The sequence below is a fragment of the Magnolia sinica genome, chromosome 2, assembly GCF_029962835.1.
Source record: "Magnolia sinica isolate HGM2019 chromosome 2, MsV1, whole genome shotgun sequence".
Taxonomy (NCBI): Eukaryota; Viridiplantae; Streptophyta; class Magnoliopsida; order Magnoliales; family Magnoliaceae; genus Magnolia; species Magnolia sinica.
The window spans coordinates 25,131,655-25,154,889 of record NC_080574.1 but is presented as its reverse complement, the minus strand read 5'-3'; the positions used below and the strand labels follow the sequence as shown (position 1 = coordinate 25,154,889).

Genomic DNA, 23,235 nt, shown 5'->3' with positions numbered 1-23,235 from the left:
GCTACATGGTCATGCCCATAACGGACCATTCTGAAAACGATATGGTTCGATCCAAAATATGGCTGATGTTGACTGCTCGTAAGCTCAAATATATATTCTAAAGTGATGGTTGGATTAAATTCTTAAATGGTCAACTACTTAATATCAGCCTCAAACAGATGGGTAGTGGCCCTATTTCGAGTCAGATCAAAACTAAGTTATATTGTTATACCATAAATACTGAATTACTTAGACCTAACAACAAGTGAAAACCACCAACCATCTACTCATTAATTTAGGTTTTACTCATACTAAAATGGCCCAAGCATAATTATTTCAATGATTAAGTTTATCTTTTACTGACAATAAGCCAGAAAAATTAAAGTGAGCTCCATAAGGTCCAAAGAAAATATAACATCATATACTCTAAGGTTAGGCCTGAAAAGCACTTTAATTAAACCCAAAACTAGGCCCACTTAGTGGCCTAATTCATCGTCAATGGATAATAAGCCCAAAATATCTAAAGAGGGCCATAAAAGTCCAAAGATGAATATAACATTAGACTCCAAGGTTGGGCCCAAGATTAGACTTGAGCAAACTCTGAAATTTGGGCCTAAATACATGGTGTTGCAGGGCCAGATTAAGGCCTAAATACAATCATTAGACATGCCCCCCCCCCCTCGTAAAAAAAAAAAAAAAAAAGGCCATGGATTTGCTAAAGACGGGCTCAAAACTCAGCCCACTCAAGAGACTCATAACTAAGACCACAATCAACAAAAAATGGATCATATGATTGGCCCCATAGGTCTCTTAAAAATGAGCTCAGAGTAGCTTGCCCATTTGAAAATTACTTCATCCCCAAGACAGGCCCATAACCTCAGGGGTAATCTTGGCCCTAAAAACAACAGGCCCAAAGGCATGTTCCTTTCTAATTGCTAAAATAGATCCCAAACCTTAGCCTCACCCATCACCCCCTTTCAAAGTTGATCGAAACCCTAGCCGTCGAACCTCGCTACAGAGTCACATCACTAGAGCACCATGCGTCATGGTTGCCGCTCGCCATTGCTGGAGAGGACGCCAGCTACTGCTCAGCCAACACTCAAAATGACAATCAATTGCCGTTGTAGGGTTGGGAGACACATAAAGCTGCTAGACAGATTTGAAGAGGGAGGAGAAGCAGAGGTGGGTCTACCGCCACCTCTTCTTTTCTTATCATCTGGAAAGAAATCGTCGGAATTCGTGGCTTCTCCGTTGCAACCATATGGTTTTTGGCGACCGAGAATAGTCGACATCGAACAAGGTAACCCCGGCAGTCGGGGATCGTTTTCACCATTAACAACAACCTCCGCTGTCGATCAGGAGTCAACTCCGACCATGGTTGTCGGTTCTCACAGACATGGCGTCAAGGTCCGATGACCATGGATTTCTCGCAACGGTCGTCTGACGATGATGCCATAATCCTCTACATCCCTTCTTCCATTTATTAACCCTAATGGTTGTCAGATTGCGAATACATGGAGAGGATTCTAAAACCCGCTATCCGAAAGTAGTGGTCAGTTATGGCTGCCGGTATCTTATAGGGCTGCCACCGGAAAAGTCAAGGGTTTTGGTGTTGAAGATCGACGGTTTGCTGTTGAGAAGGGTCTGAGATCCGACAACAATATCGGAGTACAAGTCTGTCATATCAAAATCCAATAGGGCTACTGATGTGGATGTCGGGGTTAGAAGTGAACTAAATGGTGCTTGGGTTTGAGGAAGATATAATCCAAAAAAAAAAAAATCACAAAATCCCCAAGATCAATTCATAGTTGGCTTTGATACCAACTGTTATCTATATATTGCGGAATTGACGGATCGCCTATGTATCAATAATGGAGATTCAACACAATAATTTTAAAGGCGTACCTAATTGGAAAGACATTCATGATGCAGTATTATAATCGAGGGATGCTAAGTTTTCCGCACCTTACACCCTTAGTAAAACCTCTCAATAAAACTAAGATTTTCTCTCATACGTTGGTGAGAGGACCAAGACAAGTACTTATAAGAAAGATAGTTATAAAAGCTTACTAATCACACTTCTCTACTCTAGGGTCTTCACACCGTAAGTTTTTATATTCAGCTTAATAAATGCGTGTAGTAACCACAGTTCTAGTATCCCACCCGGCATCTATTTCCAATGATCACAATTGCAGTGGAGCTCATTGAATTGCTTAATCTAAATAATTCAATGGTAACAACTATACTGATGCCCACCTGATAGATCCTTATACCACAATCTAGTATGTTTTATTTTAGTCAATATAAAACAAACGGAGCACTTTAATAGTGCTCGAGTATCAAGTGTTGTGATCAGCCAGAGTTCATAACATGGCTCCCCGGCATCTTTTGCAACGCAATAGTACGGCTCCGTGACCGTACGAGGCAATCCATTAAGAGAAATACCTTGCTACTCCGGCAGAGTGTGATAGACAATGCACATGCATTTAGAAATTAATGAGAAATTGAACACGTGGAATACAAATATTTCAATCTAAACCATCCAAAATATGGCCACAGTTTTAGATGCATATTGAACAATAATTTTATTTTTATTGGGTAATTCTTTTATTAGATTTATAAATATTTATTGGACTGTAAAGCTCTTTGGAAAAGCTCATCATGGTGTACGCTTGATATCCACTCCGTCCATCCTATGATAAACTTTCTCTTAACGGTGAACACAAACTATCATCCTGATGCAAAACTCGTATGGGCCACACCACTGGGAACAATGTAAGATTACATCTAAAATCTCTAAAAGTTCACTCGGCATGGCTCACATGAGCTTTGGATCAGGCTAATTTTCGTATTTTTCCTTCGAGTCACACCTGATGAACGTGTTTCATGAAAGATAAGAACCATAGTGGAAGCACATACAAAACCTATGATTGGTATAACATACCGTTTATTTCTGTGGTGTGGCTCACCTGTGTAGATTTTGTTCCCAATTTTTGGTACCAGATATTAGAATTGAGAGTCTAACCTGATGGATGGAATGGATTTCTCAAAGACAACATGTCGAGCCCAGAGAGCTTTATTATTGTAAGCACCCTTTCAGACGGGTGTTGCATAGGATTCTGTCTGTAGATCTGTATCCACGAACATGTCGTCGTCCGAAGGGTATTTTCGTCAATTCAAGAAAAAAAGGATTACTCCGTCATTTGAAGAAAAGAACAAGCACAATATGGTAACTCTACAACGACAAAACACAGCCACCGAAACGCAGCCTCGGATACGGCCAGTTAGGCTCGGAATATCCGGACCTCTCATCTCATACCGAACCTACAGCCTCGGCAAACCCAGCTGGAGACAGCCTGTCAGCAACCCAAGCCCCTCTTCTCTCTCCTTTTTCCTCTCCTCCTGTTTTCTGTTTTGTACTCTCTCCCTCTGTCTCTCTGTTTTTCTTCCTTGTGATTCTAGGGTTCCGATAGTCTTTCAGGGGCTCTTGAAATCTGTGCCTTACATCTCTAGATCGAGATTGTATGCTCTGAGAGCTTCTGGTTGATCTATTTTTGGTTCGATTTGGTGCTGGTTTTCGCGGGAAATGCTCGAAATTAGGACTTTTCTCCCAGGATCGGGGTTTTGAGAAGAAATGCCGGTGTTTGAAGACGTTTCTCCACAGGTATTGTGTTTTCTTCGATCTGGCTGTTCTTTTTAGAGTGTTTCTGTGGAATGGATTGTAGAAAATGGTTAGAAATTTTGTGTTTTTCTTTGAGGTTTTGTTCGGATTTTATTTTGGTGATTTTTGGGAGAAAGCTAGAGGTTTGTTTGATTTTTGTGACGGAAATGGTGGATTTACTGGATTTTTTTTATAATGATTTTATTTTGTAATTTTGGAATGAAGTTCGTGTGATTTAGTTGGAGATTTGAAAGTTCGATGCTTGATAGATGTTTGGCATTTTCTGTGGTTCTCTGAAGAAATTGGTTTTCTCATTTGGTTGTGCTTGGAATATTAAGTTTGTGATTTTCTATGCTAGAATTCTGATGAAGATTGTCGAAGACTTATGTTATCTTGGGCGAATGTTGAGAGATTTGTGGAATTTTTTGGTGTTTACGTAGAAAAGTGGTGATTTCTGTTCCTTCTCTGTTCATTTGTTTTGTTTTGAGATGAAGTATATTTTGGGGATGAAATGCGGGAGATTATATTTTTTGTATGAATTTGTGAATTTCTTGTGGAATGATGGATTTTTTTATAGTCTGTGATGGAAATGGCTTCTGTAGTTTCTTATTATGCACCTTTGACTTTGATTTCCCCTAACGCTGGCATTTTTTGTTTTGAGGTAGAGCAATTGTGGTATTAAGTTAGATGAGAAAATTTATTGGACTTCGATGAAGATATGAAGTTTCTCCTTTGTGGGATTGTATTTGTGAAAATTTTCAATGCTTCAAACTTGTTAGAATTTGATTACGTTTTAGATTGCGATTATGGGTGCGATTACTTAACGAGGAAAGAAATCGACTAAGACTGATAAACCTGTTTAGAGTTAGCGTCTTAGAGAAAGGTATGGAGAATTAGAGATGGGCACAAGTTTCATTTTTTTTTTTTTAATTTGTTGAAAAATAGTGATGGTATCGATTTCGAGAATAGAATTATTGGATAATTGCTAGGTACATGTCATTTTCAATTTTTTTTTTCCGGTTTTGATTCAACCTTTGTTTCTTGGACTTGCAATGCATTGTATGCATTATCCTGCAATGCATTTGAAATCAAAATGTTCATGTAGGTTGAATTCTTTCTTGTAGTTAATCACTAAATTTTATTTTTACTTCGTAATTTTGGTACTATTTCTAGACCTATGTCTTTGTTCATCCTTGAATTAAGATTTCGGACCGTATCTAAATTTTGATCTAAACGTTGACAAACTACTTAACATTGATGTCCGCAGCTGTTCGAAACAGAATAACTTCACGGAACTTGATTGATGATCCTTGTTGACAGTATAATTCAAGACATTTGTGAGTGTAGTGGATATAGAAGGACATGTGATACTTCCACTGCGGGCATCACCTGTGGACTTGTTCTCTTTTCTTTCGAGGGAGACAAGTTTCTTGTTTGGGTCCAGAGGATATTCTGAGCACAGTTCGGTGAATGGGCACAATATTGTGCTAGCGATTGATTTGTGACGCTACATTTATTCTGAACAGTTAGAGAAGAAGGTTCTGATTATTGCCGTCTCCATTTAAAATTGGCCAAGACAGGCTGAATGATTGCCTATAGGTCTTAAGGTTTGCAGGAAGAAGCCTTCTTGAAGCATTTTGCATTACTCTTTGGCATTTTGAGGAGGAACCTTCCACAGAACTGGAGGGCTTTTTATATATCCATGCTGGAAGAGAGTATGCGTGGAATCCGTGTTTCGGGTGATGCCCCTGACCAGACTCGCCGCCGATGCATTCGGTGTGGTGACAATTTGTCTAGTCTCTCTCTTGGTATTGTTTGGCTTGTTCTGCATCTTTTACTCAGCTCTCTTCCGTTCTCGGATCCAGAGACATGGATATGTTCAACTCGGTTATTTTAATGGTCCGTGGATCATTCGTCTCACACTCATCATAATTGCAATTTGGTGGGGTTTGGGGGAGATTGTTCGCTTAAGTTTGCTGAAAGGGAGAGGAAGGATTTTACATGCTGTTAGCCTGAAATGGCAGGAAAACCTCTGCAAGTTTTACATCCTTTCCAATTTAGGGTTTGCAGAACCAAGCATGTTCCTTACCCTCATATTTCTCCTCCACGCATCGTTGCAGAGGAGAGAGTTGGGGACTTTAAGTCGTCAATGGAACAGAAAAACATTCAGTTATGTAGTCCTTTTTTGTCTCCCCATGTTCGTTGCTCAGCTTGTCCTTGTTTTAACTGGACCCAAGCTCAACAACAATAAAGCGAGTTACATGAAGAAGATGCCAAAGTACTTCACAACCATGAGTATTGAAGGTTATAGTAAAGTCGATATCGCCCTGTGTACTTACCCATTACTGAGTACGATTCTGCTCGGGCTGTTCTCTTTTCTCTTAATTGCCTACTTCTTATACATTGGAGTGCGAATGGTGTCGTTGGTGATCAACAAGGGGCTGCGAAGGAGAGTTTTGTTGTTGATTTTCTCTGTTGTCAGTTTCCTTCCATTGAGGGTCTTGTTTCTCGGTTTCTCTGTTCTATCGCAGCCAGGGCATTTGGCATTTGAAGCCGTCGTGTTCTTAGCGTTCCTCATGCTGTTGCTCTGTGCAGCCGTGGGGATCTGCATGCTTGTCTATTGCCCCATCTCAGATTCCTTAGCTGTGAGGAGCCTGCAGCTCTTGGAAACTGAAGGGGCCTTCGATTCGAATGACAGCTCATCTCTTATTGCTAACCAGAGCCTTCTTGAGGCGGCCTCAAGCACAAGTGCAGGAAGAAACTCCGATGCGTCAATGAAGGGTGGCTCTATCTCTTTCCGGACAATGATCAAGGACAGCGCCCCAACAGAAGGGTTTGAGGAACTTGGCCTTTTCTCTGCTACCACCCCCTGCCTCCCTTCCTCGCCGGGCTCCCCGCCACTTCCAGGCAGACCCATGATTCCTCTCCGAGAAGTATCCGAATGCTGAGAAGCCAGTTTTTATTTTTTATTTTCCTTTTTCTTTTCTTTTTCTTGTATCAGTTTTGTGGTAAAAAAAGAAGACGGTTATGTAAAGGGGTCAGTTACAATTTAATAAGGATTGCTTGTTCATAGGAATTAGGAAGGTGTATCCTTAATTCTCCTTTATGAGAGAGACATGGATTTAGATTTTGTCGTCCCATGTTTTACTGGTGATGAGCTCATCTACAAACTCCTTTAATGTTCTTTCTTTAGGAGGGGGAAAAAAAAGTCCATTTGAAGAAAAACCTCTCCTTCCAGGTATGAACTCTACTTCTTGTTTAGGAGACATTATCTCTATTTCATTTGCAGGAAAACACATTTAATCTCACACGGGAAGGAAAGGTGGTACCACACCAGGTGAAATTTTGAAATGCAGATAAAAATTATTTTCTAGTGCATTTGCTGGTAGTTTATTAGTAAATCTTGTAGCTTAACTATATCAGTATCAAACATAGGATGCCAGTCTCAAGCACCCAGGAATCTCCCATATTTTTATTGGTGCATAATGTTCACTATTGAATATTCTATTATTATGATAACAAGCGGTGGTACCAATGCTCTATATTTTAATTATCACCGTCTTTGAATGGGTACATGCAGTCTCAAATTGCTAGTTCGATTGAGGAACCACTCTCTTTAAGAAAAAAAAGAAAAGAGTAGGGCATCCCATCCCAACTGGTTACAATAAGATTTGTTGGTATTCTAGCCTTTGAATCTGGGTCATCTTCCAATGATCAACACTGTGAATGGACAACTAATAAAAGGCTCCCAATAGGATTATTTAAACCGTTCAATAATCTGGCTCTTTTACTTTGAATATGGATGGTCATCATCACCTTTATATAATCAAAGGGTTGAACTATTCAATCTGAGGTTGGGAATCCTGGAGCCCCGTCGTGTAGATGATTAGGTTATTGAAAAAAGAAAAAGAAAACAAATCCAGCTGCTAGAGTTCTGTCAAGATGTATATTTGAGCAAGCCTAGAGAAAGTTTTGCTACTTTACATTGTTCTTTCTATATTTGTGTTTCTTGTTTCAACTTAAATTGCTCAGTAGAAAATTGGGGCGATTTGCATGACATGTGCCGTGATTGCACGTGTCCAATATCAGAGCCCCAACTTGAACATGCCCTGTCCCAAAGTTCGGGTCAGCCAGCCATCAAGTGTGCCCCTCGACGTGAGGAAATATGAGAGAGAGAGAGAGAGAGAGAGAGAGAGAGAGACCTCTAGTCTATTAAATTCCAGACCTGTAAGGGACCTAATGATTTTCAGACTAGGGCATGGATGCCACTCCTGATAGATGGGCTGGGTCAGAGATTCTTGCCAAGTTGGTGCATGTTCCTCTGCTGTGGTAGAAAACTTTAGTAAAGTCTATAGAGCTTATCTTGTTATTTGAACTTTTGAATCTCATGTTAAAAAAAAAATGAGATCATTGATGGGAAAAAGATTGCTCATCTCTCACCCTTTTCGCACAGTAACTGTGTTTTTTTTTTTAAAAATTTTTTTTTTAATAAAAATCTCTATACCGCATGCATGACGAGACTAGTCAGGAGAGAATTTTGAGTGTTTCAAACCAAAATAAAATAAAGAGCACTTGGTCAATTAAGTGAAGCTATCTTCTGAGTTACCCAGCATAAGCTCATATCCAAAAATACGCGTTGAGAAGATGGTTGCAACCATCCTTCCCCCCTTTGGAATTTGGACACTACTCGCTAATTTATTTTTGACAGTCTCAAATTGATGGTTGAGATTTCTTCATCACTGTGATGTTAGAGAGATGATCCATCTACATTTTTTCCTTATTCAGATGTGTCCGAGTGGGATGGAATAGCCCACTTTTCACACCCACGTCTCCTTCCCTCTCCCCTTCTCTCCACGCGTATTGCACGTGATACATCCACGAGTTGTTCTTGAGAGATTTGCTAACCCGTACGTGTGTCGATCTGGCTTGTTTGTATGCATCTAAAAAGTTCATGCGGTGGGGCCCACCTTGTAGATTAGCTGGACAAAAAATGACGGAAGATAAAAGTTCACGTAGGCCGCACTAGGACTCGGCATCGGTGGTGAACGCTCCGGAACCGACAGTGCTGGGAAATCACATGGGCCCTAGGAAGCTTTTAATGGTGGCCATTCAATCACTGCTGTTTCCTGTGGTGTGGTCAGCCCGAGATCCTCGTTTTTGGGCTCATGCCTTAAAAAGAGATGGCAAAATGAATGGATGGTATGGGTAAACTACATGGTGGGGCCCACAGCTTTTCAAGCACTCGTGTGGGTGCTGGAGGGATCACTGAGTCCGCCGCGAAGGGACCCGGGTTTCCTGCGAAAGCCTTTGGCCCAACGTGATGTTTGGGAGTCGTTTTTCGAGATCATTTTAGGACATGCGAATCATTTTACGACATGCGACCAAAACTAGGGTTGATCCAAAACTGAGTGCGCCAGTTTTGGGTTGATCCAAAACTCGAGTGTGCTAGGCGAGAGGAAAAGGTGGGGATTTAATGACACCGTTGAAACATTCGTGCGGCCACAAAAGCTTAGTAAGAGGCTAAGTTTTCTGTGATTTCACTTATCTTAGTGGGAATGACATTATAAACGGTTTAGATGGCATATAAACATTGAGGTGAAGCATAAAAAGGTTTCAATGGTAGGAAACTCTTTTCCTAAATTTTCCTCTCATATGCCCCACTTTGATCAGTTTCCTAAAATGTTCTTGCAAAAAGGCTGGACCGGATGGATTTCTCCCAAACATGACGGTGGGCCCCACCTAGCGCAGGAACTTCCTCCGGAAGGCTTTTGGAGGAAACCCGCGTCCGCCGTGAAACGGGTGCCACAGGAATATCCTTGTGGCAGGACGCGGCCCCAGGCTCCGTGGAGCCACTGCGGTATGTGTGCTTTATACGTGCCGTCCATCCGTTTTGCTAGCTCATTTTAAGCATGATCCCAAAAAATAATGGGGAACGAAAGCTCAATTGGACGGCACCACATGGGGTGGGTACCACAAGTTTTGGGTCAAAATTATATTTGTATTTCCCCTTCATCCAGGACCGTGTGACCTCGTGAACAAGTTTGGAGGATATCAAGTAAAACATCCGGTGGGCCTTGGCCACTCTACAACTGTGGGCGTTCAATCCCTAGTGTGGTGTGGTCCACTTGAGCTTCAGATCTGAGCCCAAAAATGATCTGGCAAACAGATGGAAGGTGTGGATAAAACACAAATTACGGCGGGCCCCATGGAAGTTAGGCTACGTCCCGCCACAAAGATATTCAATCCGCCTCCACTAAAACCTACCTATACTAAGGGCCTGTTTCTAAAATATGAAGTTAAGGAGTTCGAATCTGATGTCCAAAACTTAGTATTGAATATAGGACAACTTGTTTGTTAACTAAAGGCTGAAATGTTTGGAATATATTAATTTGACACATTTGCCCTTATGAAACAATTATGATTGAATCCCTACCATTAAAAACATCATGGATTCAATCAAAATGTTTATTTACCAAACTATTGATAAGGTAAAAAAACACCTAAATGAAGAGACCACACAAATATCATCTTAATATAAAGCTTTTATAGCTTGCAAGAAATTTTTAATGGTCATTTACTACTTTTTCCCCATCTGAGATTTGGACCTGCTTCATTTTTTGATCATGCCAAAAGATGACCTTTCAATATGGATGGATACCATGAATGTAGTCATATACATCATGGTGGGCCTCATATTCAGGACCACTCACCTCGGTGGATCTAGATTGCATATTAACGACATCAGTAACCCCTAGCTATTGGATGGTATTGTGTGGCCCCCATCATAACGTTTGTGTTTTATCTATGCCGTCCATCCATTTTTCCAAATCATTTTAGGGATTGATCCCAAAATTAAGGATGATCCAAATCTCATGTGGCCTAGAACTTTCTTGGCCCGTTAATGGTCGCTCACCACTATTTCCTAGTGTATGGCCCACTTGATAATTGGATTTGCTTCATTTTTTATATAATGCCCCTGAATGATTTAAAAAAACGGATGGACAAAGTGGATATATGATACATACATCAAGGTGGGCCCATGGTTAGGGCCAAGGTCGGTGGCATGTGGCACACCACACTATCCGTAAACTCCGATAATCCGGGAGCGGATTAGGTGAGATCTCGAACTTGGGCTCACAATGATGTATGTACCTTAAATCCACACCATCTAGTCATTTTGAAAGTTCATTTTAGGGCATTATCTCAAAAATTAAGCTACGCAAATTTTATGTGGACCACACCATAAGAAATAGTCGTCATTTAATCCTCACCATAAAAAACTTCATGGATTCCACCAAAATGTTTACTTGTCATCCACCCTGTTGATAAGGACACAAACACCTAGATGAAGAGACCACACAAATATCATCTTGATTCAAGACTTTTGTGGCCCACAAGAAGTTTTTAATGGTCAATCACCATTGTTCCTGTACCATGGTTAATGTGGGGGCATTTTCACATTGGGCTTAAGTGGGGTGAACTGCGGGATGCAGGGGCACACTCGAGGTGGGTGGCCTGCGGGATGCAAGGGCACACTCGGGGTGGGTGGCCTGCATAACCTATGGATTTGGGGCCCGTATGAGGCAGAACCCATGAGTTTGGGGCCCACGAGGGGGTGAAACTCATGGATTTGGGGCTCACAAGAAGGGTTCGGCGGAGGACCTAACCTATGGATTTGGAGCTTGGGCTATAGGATAAAGGAATTGATTCGTCATGCTCTATCAGTTTGAGTTTTTAGAGAAAGTGGTTAATTGTCATACATCAAATTGGTATCAGAGCAAGACGTCTCGTGTTCGAGACTCTACCGAGGGTGATTAATGCAGGGTTGTCTTGCATTAATGGTCTATATGGGATTTGGAGCTGCTTCATTTTTTGGGATCATGCCTTAAAACAAGCTTTCAATATGGATGGACAGTGTGGATGTGATATGGGGGCGTACCTTGATGTATATGTTTTAGCCACACCGTCCATTCATTTTTCCATATCATTTTAGGAAAAATGACCAAAAATAAGCTAATTCTAAGGCTTAAGTGGGTCACACTACATGAAAGAGAGTTGGGTGCCTACATTTAAAATTTCTTAGGGCCACATAAGCCTATGATCAAGCTGATTTTTGTGTTTTCCCTTCATCCAGGTTTGTCTGATCTCATGAAGAGGTTAAATGGCAAATAAACTTCATAGTGGACCCTAAGAAGGTTTTAATGGTAGTCATTTCATTGCCATTGCTTTCTATAGTGTGGTCAACTCGAGGTTTGAATGTGACTCATTTTTTTGGATCATGATCTAGGACAATATAGAAAAGTTGATGGGCGGTGTGGATCTAACAAATAAATCATAGTGGGCCTAGAGAAGTGTCACACGTTAAAAGTAGGGTTATATTTTACGCAAAGGAGAAAGTGCAGGGCAATTTTGAAAATTTTAAAAAGAATATACGGAGCGCATTCTCCGTTCACCATTAAGCTAGACCTTCATTGCTGAAAAAATTCAGCCAAAATACACGAAGCGCTTTCCACACTCCGTGTTAACAAACAAAACTAAATGCCGAGTGCTTTCTGGATTCCACATTAAGTCAAAATTTTCAATGTTACCAAATAGGCTCTAAGTTCATCACGTGCAGGGCTTTTAGGGCTTGTTCGGATACCACCAAATAAGTTAACTTTTCTTATTGATTTTCTACTTCTCTCTCATAGTCCATGTCAAAGGAGGCTCTCTAACGGTCCTTTTCAAATGACACCCCACATGATAGACTCTACCCATTGAAGGTGGGGCCCACACGATGAGTAGTCCACATCAAAAGTGAGCCCCACATGATGAATGACACCGTATTAATGTGGCCCACATAATGAATGGTCCACATTAAAGGTCAGCCCCTAATGATAAATAGCCCACATTCAAAGTGGGTTGGTATGATGGACGACTTACTTCAAAGGTGGGGCCTACATGATGGACAATCCACATCAAAGGTGGGATCCGCATGATGGGCAGTGGATATTGAAGTTGAGCCCCACATGATGGATAGCCTACATCGAGGTGGGCCCCACATGATGGATGGTCCACATCAAAGGTCAACCCTAAATAATGAATGTCCTACATGCAAGGTGAACCCCACATGATGGACAACCCACATTGAAGGTGATGGTCCACATCAAAGGTGGGCTTCACAGGATGGATGACCCACCTCAAGGAGGGCCCCACATGATGGATGATACACATTAAACGTCGGTCCTAATGATGATTGGCCCACATCCAAGCCAAGTCCCACATGATGGACTACCCACATTAGATGTGGGGCCCACATGATTGACGATCAAGAGGATTGGTGGTGGATATTGAAGGTGAATCCCACATGATGGACAATAACATTGATGGTGGCCTCACATGATGGATGACTAACATCAAAGGTGGGCCCTACATAATGGATGGCGCACATTAAATGTCGATGAATGACTCACATCCAAGGTGGGCCTTGCATGTTGGACGGCCCACATTAAAGGTAAAGTCCACACAATGAACATTCCACATTAAAGGTTGGCCCCACATGATGGGCGATGAATATGAGGGTGGACCAAATAAACTTGTGGGATAAACAATTATGTGACGTTGGAAACAAAACATACTTTTCTACTTTTTAGCCTACAAATATATTGTTTACCAAACAAAATTATTCACTGAATAAATAGAAACCAAGATAAGGTACTTAAGGCAAAAGTATCCTATGTAGAGCAACTTACATTCTAAATCCCCCTTAGGGGCCCGCCGTGATGCATTTGTTTTATCCATACTTTTTATCCATTTTGCCATATCATTTTAGGGTATAAGCACACAAATGAGGTAGATCCAAGGCTTTAAGTGGGCCATATAACAGGAAGCAATGGTAATAACTTTCACCATTGAAACAAAACATTCCTAAGGTCTACTGCTGTGTTTACTTGTCATCCGACATGTTCTTTAAGTCGCATAGATATGGGCAAATGGGAAACATAAATATCAGCTTGATCTGGAACTTCTACATCTCAGGAGGTTTTCAATGGTGGACGTTCAATCTGAAAATCATATCAAGAAACAACGAGAGTACATAGAGAAAATTGAGAGATTAATATTGTCAATATAGCTTGTTCCTTAAACGATTAAGTCATAAATCATAATCTGAGGCCATTCATACCGTAGAATCAGAGGGGTGATTAGACTCATATGCTCCAATAGTGGTTAGGTGGACCGTTGACCTGAATCATTTGTCCTTGGATTTGTGGAGGTCCCATATCGTGTAGACCGTCGAATCTTAAGGGCCCACTCTTCCACATAAACTTTCAGTGGTATCAGAACGGCTCAACGGCGGATCTCCGATTTAATGTTTTAATCATGAAAGGTCATTGGTCCTTTCATCACATTTTTTTTTTTTTTTAAAGCCTCAAACTCTAGATCCAGGACTAAGGTTGCAAAGTCCTTACCATCAAGACAAGGAAAGGCTGGTACATATTCATCACATTCTATATTTTATTTTAATTATACATCGATCAATTACATATTCATTTATCTATTATTATTTATTTTCTTCTTGATGAATGAGAAATAAATAATAATAATAATAATAATAATAATAATAATAAGAGTAATATCAAATATACGATATCTAGATTTACATTCTATTGGCTCAAGAGAGTCAGAGAGATCAATCTTAAGGATTGGTAAAATCCAAACATTGAAGTTTTGATTAAGCCCATATATAATAGTGTGTCATAGATTGATTTGAGATATAAAATAATGATAAGGGATAAATTGAGGGATTGAACAAATAGATGCCTTTTGAATAATTACTTGGCAGTCGCAGTGGCACTCCAACATTATGGCATCCGCAACCACCGTACAAAGTGGTGCTCTCGTCTAGGTAGCCGCAACCATGGACGCTGCCACCACTCATAGTGGCAGTAGCAATGGGCACTGCCATTGTGAACAACAGCAGCTCATAACACATCTCTCTTATTATATGGTAATCATAAGGGATTGATGACGGTGTGTGTTTATCATAGTCCTCTTACGAACATGTGGTTGGAATGTGCACCAATCCACACTGTTATGATTGTGAGGTCTTTTATGGATGGATGATCGCCCATAAAAACACTAATTAGACTATCCCAACTTATCTAATTGGTGGGTATGAAATAGATGGCTAAAATGTAAATAATCAGTAATTTAAATCCAATGAATTTTGGGTGACGTTCCATTCCTAAAATGACCTGTGGTTTGAATGGTATGGATTGAGGTATATATTAGCTACTGTACAACCTTATGTGTACTAAACATATAAGCACTTACAATCTCCCCCTTTGTCAATTTCATGACAAAATACATAACATACACAACACATCCACTAACATACATACATATACTCATGATCATAATCATCAACAAGATTGAAGCTGCCCTGTAGATTTAACAACCATCCCTGTAACCATATTTATTCATTTGATGCCACACTAATCAATAGTATGTAGCTCTTCCTGATAAATATAACATGTATTATGCCATACAAACATGTACTAGGCATACTAGGCATAAAATTCCATATAATTTCAATTTTTCCACCACATCACATCACAAAGAACATATATATAGCATATTTGTCCCCCCATTTTTGTCATAAGTTGGTAAAGGAAGAAAATAAAATGTAAATGGAAATCAAGAATATCACAAATCATAGCTCAAGTGGTAGACTGAGTGAAAGATACCTCATTTCAACACTGAGGTCTTGGTATCGATCCCTAGTGGGGGTGGCTAACTGTGAAGTGTGAACTGACAATGGGGTGTACTAACAAGCTAACAAAAAAAAAAGAATATCACAAATCATAGTAAAATAAAGCATAGCATCAAAATAAACAGATAATAGTATATAAAACAATGTATATAATATCCATACAAACCATATCAAAGAAAAGAAAGATCCAAGCAAACCATTAGTATATAGTTTAATACAGACCCATGCAAATAAGAAAAAATAAAATCACTTTGACTCTGATGAGAATGATGCAGGCATCGAAGGATAATTAATCCTCAAACTCCGATTGAAACAATGAAAGTACTTTTTCATGTACTTCATGCTTGATTTTTGAGTTTGGGGTAACGAAGCTTGGGACACTTGCAGAGCATCCACTTTCTCTTACAAAGCAGATAACTTCTCATCAAATTGAGAGATGTGATAATCAGAGTCATTAATGTCTTCAAATTCTTCCACGTCATTGAAGATGTCATCCATATTGATATCTGCTTCCTGGGGTTCTTCCTGATCTTCTCTTTATTTGGGAAGGAGAGTAAGGTGCATCATATTCAAATTAGCATTGTTAAAGGGGAGTTCGTATATCCGGTGCTTTAAACGAACGAATTTGGACATGACACTGAAGTGCGAGAGAGGATGTAAGGTGTCCAAACATAATCGAATCATGCTTAGGATGCAATCGAAATCGAATAATTACATAATAAATCAAGGAAGACAAACAAATGCACACACCAACGACGACAACATGGACAACACAAAGCATAAATGTAGTAAAATCAGTCTTATTCCCTGCCCCGGGATACACATTAGAAGTAAAAATGCGACGCAAGATGTGGTATTTGAGAAACAGTTTGTTTGTGGGTAAGGTGTTACCGGACCACCATTCAACATTAAATCCACATAACGCTCTCGTAAGCGACTGTTTTTCAAAATTAGTCATTTTTTTTCTGAAAGAGTCATTATCGGTATTCCATCTTTTGCCATTTCAATTTTCATTAAGGCAGATATCGTGGAAGGCGTTATGGTGACAACCTCTTCTAAAAATTTAATTTTGAAACATAATTCATCAAGAGAGACTTCAGTAATTGAGGCATACATGCCTTGCACGATGGACCAATTAGTCATCCTGCCCTAGAGCAAAATCTTTTCCCATCCAACCTTGGAAAGCATTTCAACGAGACCGAATCGAGCAATATGACTTAAATAAGGTTTTAATGTAAGACTCCTATCAGGTGGGCCACACATGATCATCGGATTTGACCATTAGATTATTCAAATTGAGCGATTTAGTGGGCCCCACTTGTCTTCCCAGTTAGGTATACTTTTAAGTTATTGTTTTGAATCTTCGTTGTTGATGCATAGAAGATCCGTCAATTCCGCAATACGCATCTAACATTTGGTATCAGACCTACTTATGCGTCAATCATGGTAGATTCCTTTGTCGAGCACTCATTTAGTCTTGAAGATTTAGGTTTCAGCAATGGTGACTTAGAATTTGAATTTTTTCTCTGAGCTCCCTAAATCAGAAATCTACCTCCGTAAGTTAGTTTTGAGGTTTCGCAATCAAGACTATTGTAGCAATGATCGGAACCTACCATGTTTGCCATAATCGGTTGACAACACAGCCATTGACAGTAGTTGTATGCTGTCGTCATCATATCTCCGGCAGCGACGCAAAAAGGGTGAAAACCCAATCGAGTTCAGATTACGTCGCTACCGATAAAACCCCTTATTTACAGATTTACAAAAAAAAGGGCATCTTTGGATGTGCGACGACCATGGCTGATGGACCTCCGATAATGTGTCGTCATCTCTGACATAAGATGGAGCTTAGATACTGCCATTAATGGTGGTCTTCCTCTCCCTCAGCGGCTATTGAGCGGCAGCTGGTTTTAGAAGCAGCGAACCCAATCAGCGTTGTCGGCCGTCATTAATGGTAAAAACCCACCACACCATTGAATCGAATGATAGTAGCAGCCATTGAATCCGGTGACCGCTGGTGGTGAGGGCGGCGCTGTTTGGGATTTCCACCATGCAGCCATGGCTGCCATGGAAGCCAATGCAATGGCCGATCCAGCAACCATGGTGATGGGAGTTGATCATGAGGCAGCAGCGGCAACTTCTCCGCTGGTGATGGGGATAACACGCGATGGGATTTTAGGCAACATGAATTCCTGTGAGGTTGCCGAATTCGCAGGGCCGATTGCGATTTTGGAGATCGTGCATCGGCTGTGGTGGAAGACCCGTCCCTAGATTTTATCCATGGGGATGTGGCTGCTCTGTTTGAGCAGGACTGGGGTTTTGGCAGACATGGGGCAACACATGAGGCTTTTGCATAGGCTTGTTTCAATGGGCCTACATTGGGTTTTCATATCGGTCATTTCCAGCAGTCTTCGGGTCTGGTTTTGAGCTAGTTGAACAAATTTCATGCCCCTTTTCAGGGCCCACTAAGGTTTTCTTTGGGCCATTTGATGGATTTGTTGAATGGCTAGAATATGGGCTGATTTTAAGCCTATTTTCAATATGTGTTATTAGGCCTATCCCAGGGCCATTTTCAAAGCTATTTTGGGCCTAGCCAAATACAGGATTTTTTTTATATTTTGTGGGACCTACCTTGGTAATTTGGGCCCTAATTTGGGTCGCTTTCATGATCATTGTAGACCCAACCCAATGGGTCCTAATGTCTTATCATTTTTTCTTTGGACCTTTAGGGGCCCACTTTAGAATCTTGGGCTCATTGTCCAAGATGATGATTCTAGCCATTGTATTTTTTATTTTCTTACTTGAGTCATTTTAGTACAAATTGAAACGTAATTGATGGTTGGTAGACTCTAGTAATTCAATAAAAATGATTAAATTTATAGGTTCTGATCTGACCCAAATAGGGCCATTACTCATATGTTCGAGGTTGATATTGAATAGTTGACCATTAAAAACTCAATCCAACCATCACTTTTGAATATGTTTAAGCCTATGGGCGGTCAACATCAGTTGTATTTTGGCCCAAATCAGAACCATTTTAGAATGGTCCGTTATGGGCAGGACCATGTAGCAATCCTTGGGTCTGTGAGTGGAGATTGGAGCTGGTTGTGTTAACTATCAAAGTGACCTCAATCGGCGAAAATTTTCACTTTCAAATTTCAGTTTATGGAATTTAGTGACCATCCATGTTAGGATTGCATTTAGTTGCGTTCGTTTTCATAGCGAGTGGTGGTCAGAACAAAGAGGTATCACCACTTGGCAAGATATGAGCGGGGTGAAGTGATTGGTGATAGTTATATAAGTTTGAGAAATTCATTTTGTCTAAAGGTAATGGACGTCTTAGATTTATTTCACTAGCACTGATCAACTTCATGTTCAGTAGAGCCTTATGTATGTTGCAATTTCGCCCAAAGGAAGAGTCACAATGATACGTCAGGCTCTTGCCAAAATTTGATGACTATGTCCCATCATCATTCTGGGTTATTTGAATGAGGGCCTAAATCAATTGGATATTAATACATGCATAATATTTGCTGTTTACATTCATGTATGTGGGACTTGTTCATTCATTGATGTGAGTGTTATTTTTTTATGTTCAGCCATGATTGTTTCCAATGTTCTAAACCAGTTTAATTCCATACCTTTGCTTACTGGGTCCAACTTTAAGAAAAGGAATCACTATTTACGAAATTGTTCTTCGGGTCCCGCAGTGGATTGCACACAATTTAAAGAATGAGTTTTTCTATGGATAAAAATTAAGTTTTAGTCTGTTTTGAATCTAATTTAGCTAATATGTCCGCGGACTCCTGGTGGATAGACTTTGGTACAACTATTCACATATGTAATTCCACGCAGGATAGACTTCGATTTATTTGGGAAACGACATTAAAGCAGACGTGGAAGCTATATATTGGAGCCTATAGGCGTAGGTTATCGTCAGGACACTTTCTTGATCTAGTAAATACTGTATGTGTGCCTTTTATAAGACACAATTTGGTTTCCATTTCCCGTTTAGACAAATTTGATTATAAGTTTAAATTTGGAAACGGAAAATTAAGTATTTCCTATGATTCGATTATGATTGGTTCTGACACTTTAGTCAATGACATTTATCAGTTAGATTTGGATGTTTCACATGTATATAGTATTAATTCATAACATGGAAACACTAAAGACATTAAGCGAAGGTTAGATTGTGAAAATTCCTCCATGTTGTGACACAGACGATTAGACCATATCTCTCATGAGAGATTGGAAAGGCTTGTGCGTGAAAGAATTCTTCACTTTCTAGACTTCTCAGACTTTGGGGTCTATATATAGTGCATTAAAGGTAAACAGATTAGAACTAGAAAAAATGATGCCATTAGGAGCGTAGGAATCTTGGAAGTGATTCATAAAGACATTTATGGACCGTTCCCTTTAGCATCTTAGAATGGGCAGAAATATTTTATCACTTTCATAGACGACTACTCTCGTTATGGATACTTATACCTTATTAACGACAAATCAGATGCCCTAAATATATTTAAGATATATAAATCTGAAGTTGAGAATCAACTCGATAAAAGGATAAAAGTCGTTAGATCCGACCGTAATGGTGAGTACTACGGAAGGTACGACAAATCTGAGCATAATCCGAGCTGTTCATATTCAGCCATAGTTGGAAGCTGTGGGCCCACAGAGATGCCAGTGACAAATCAACTCTGTTCATCAGTTTTGCAAGTTCACTGCGGTGAAGGACTCTAAACTTCGAGCAGATCCAAAAGTCATATAGGCCATACCACACCAAAAAGCAGGGATTGAGTGGCCAACATTAGAATCTTTGTGGAGGGTCATTAAAGTTTTGTATTAGGATAATGTGTCCACAATTTATCTAAGTGGTAATAACCTATGAACGGTTTGGATGGCATATAAACATTACGGTCATCTCCAGAAAAGTTTTGTGGTGGACATTTCCATTCCAGCTTTAATTTGGTGCGTCCCATCTAAAATTTTTATCTGCCCAATTTTAGAATCCTGTCATATTGTGATCTTTGAAAGCTGATGGACGGAGTGGATTTACCTTGGGAATCTCTTTGGCCCTACAGCCCCCCTGCAAAAGGGGGGCACAGGCAATCCCCCTCCATCTTTGCCGGTTATTAAAGTTTTTTTGGGTTAAGACTCCTACGTTAGTTATTAGCCGTTTAAGAAATGGAAGTGACTCACCAACCGGTCACTAACATCTTATATCCTGACCATCCAAATTGTGGGTCCCACTGGGATAGAATGTAACTTTAAAATTACATTCATAACGCAGTCCTAACCGTCTAATTAGCTTCGAGTGCATGTTTTAGTGAACAATCCTAATTATATTCTCCTGTCCGTCGGTCAGCGATTTGGATGGTCTTGATTGCCGTAAGACAATGTCATGTGTGCGGGTGAAGAGTCACCACCATTTTTAGATGGAAATCGGATTGCGTACAGAGTAACTCAGTACTAGAGGTGGGCATCGGACCGAGTCGGATCGGATTCGGCCCAACCCAACCAGATTCAAAATTTGTAGAGCCTGATCCGAACTCGTTCCGATCCAGGACCGAGTCTGGATCATCTAACTCGAACAGATTCGAACGTCTGTTAACCTGAATCGATCCGGGTCCGACCCGGTCAGGAAAATCGAGTCGGATTGGATTGGGGAAAGCTTGAATCGTTCGTTTTTTCCAACGGCATGAAAATCATTATATCAGTGTTTCGTATGGTGCGATCTACTTGATTATTGAATTCACTTAAAATTTAGTATCAACTCCTTATATGATTTGAAAAAACTGATGGACGGTGTAGATAAACCAAAAAAATTCACGATGGGCTCACATAATTTACTCAGTTGAATAAAAACTACTTGTATGTAGCTTCTTGAAGAAGCTTTACACTGGTGATATAGCTTCTTGGAGAAGCTTTATAATTGCTATCTGTAGCTAGCAGCTAGCCTATGAAATTGGTTTGTGTAGTATGCTCTTATTTTGCCGAGTAAACTCAGTTGGGCCCACTGCGAATGCATGTGGTTTATCCACGCCGTCCATTCGTTTTTCTAGATCATCTTATGGGTTCAACCCAAAATTGATGCATACACAAAGTTTAAGTGGGCCATACCACTAGAAAAAGTGGAATTATTGATTTTAATCGTTGATTTTTTTTTTAAAGGCCCCCAATATGTTTATTTGTCATCCAACCTGTTCATAAGATGAGAAGGACATGGATGAATGGAAAACACAAATATCAGCTTAATCTAAAACCTCTGTTGTCCCTAAGAATTTTTCAACGGTAGATGATCCATTTTTGGGATAGCGACCTAAAATTATGTGTTAAAAGAAATGGACGGAGTGGATACAATGCATGAGTGACATAGAGGCCCACGGAGTTTACTCAGTACGCTTATCATACTGAGTTACTCAGTACGCAGTCCGCTTCCCTAGCCTATAAGCTATAGCTGCTCTTGGTACGTGTTGTGCGAAGACAACACTGACGCTCCTCGATCTTCGAGTTGTGAGAACCGTTCAAAGGAGATCAAAGTTACATTTTACGTGGGCCCCACAGTGATGTATTTATTATATCTACACCGTTCATCTATTTTTAGAGATGATTTCAGAGCATTATCGAAAAAAATGAATCATATCCAAAGATCATCTGAACCACACCATAAATAGCAATAGAGATAATAATTTTCACCGTTAAAAAATTTGTAGGGCCCACTATAACGTTTATTTTACATCCAATCTGTTTATAAGGTCACAAGTAACTGAATGAATAGGAAAAATAAATTTCATAAGGTCTCAAGTACCAAATGAAGAGGAAAAACAAATTTCATATTAATCAAAAATTTACGTGACCCTAAAAAGGGTTTCAATGGCAGACGTTTAATCACCTACTAATTTTTGAAGTGTGGTCTAGTTGATGGTTAGATCTGTCTTATTTTTTGTCTCAAGCCTTAAAATGAGCTGACTAAATGGATGGACGGTTTGGATATAACACATACCTCGTGATCAGACCGGTTACACCGGCCGATCCAACCAATCCGCTTCCGTCAACTTCGGGTGTGACCGTCAACCTACTACGAGTACGACTCTTTCTCTTTTGAATTAAACTATACACCATTTCTCTGTATATATTTCTCTCCAACAGAGAAATACCATGAAGCTACAAAACCCAACAAAAAAAAGAAGAGGATTTGATGTATCAAAGAACATCTAATTAGCCTTCTTCTTACTTTTTTCTTCAACAGAGAGGCAAATAGAGAGAGAGAGAGAGAGAGAGAGAGAGAGAGAGAGAGAGAGAGAGAGAGTTGGGCGGGACTTTTTGGCGCCAAACGAAAAGCCTAGGCGATGAAATTTTTGTTTAGAGATAAATTTACATCCGGGTCGGGTCGGGTCGGGTCGGACCATTTCGGTTCGAGTTTTCGGATTGGTTCTGTCCGGATACACCTCTATCCGAACCCGACCCGAAAATGATCGGATCTGGATTGACAAACTCGATCAGGGCCGATTTAGGCCGTCGGTTCTGTTCGGAACAGTATCGAGTCGGGTCAAATCTGGTCGGATCCACCGGATCGGGTCCAACATGCCCACCTCTACTCAGTACGCTTTTATTGTACTGAGTAAACTATGTTGGGCCCACCGTGAATGTATGTGATTTATCCATGCTGTCCATCCTTTTTTTTTTTTTTTTTAAGATCATTCTAAGGGTTGAACCCAAAGTCAAAGCATATCCAAAGCTCAAGTGGACCATACCGCGGGAAATAGTGGGAAAATGATTTCCACGGTTGAAACCTTCTTAGGGCCCACAGTGATATTTATTTGTAATCTAACCTGTT

At 40.2% G+C, this 23,235-nt stretch overlaps 1 protein-coding gene across 2 annotated transcripts; it reads left to right on the top strand.

The window, feature by feature from the left end:
* Positions 1-3,379: 3,379 nt before the first annotated feature.
* Positions 3,380-6,770, top strand: LOC131236717 (uncharacterized). Of its 2 annotated transcripts, none has more exons than XM_058234103.1 (2): positions 3,380-3,643; positions 5,248-6,770. In XM_058234103.1, the coding sequence occupies exon 2, from the start codon at positions 5,383-5,385 to the stop codon at positions 6,586-6,588; it is 1,206 nt and encodes a 401-aa protein (XP_058090086.1). In that variant the 5' UTR covers positions 3,380-3,643; positions 5,248-5,382; the 3' UTR covers positions 6,589-6,770. The 2 variants fall into 2 exon arrangements, with proteins under 2 accessions (XP_058090086.1, XP_058090085.1); XM_058234102.1 differs by having other exon boundaries at positions 4,908-6,770.
* The last annotated feature ends 16,465 nt before the right edge of the window (positions 6,771-23,235 follow it).

What these genes read in the sequence shown, in the direction of transcription:
- LOC131236717 (XM_058234103.1), top strand. Translation starts at nt 5,383, where the DNA reads ATGCCCCTGACCAGACTCGCCGCCGATGCATTCGGTGTGGTGACAATT.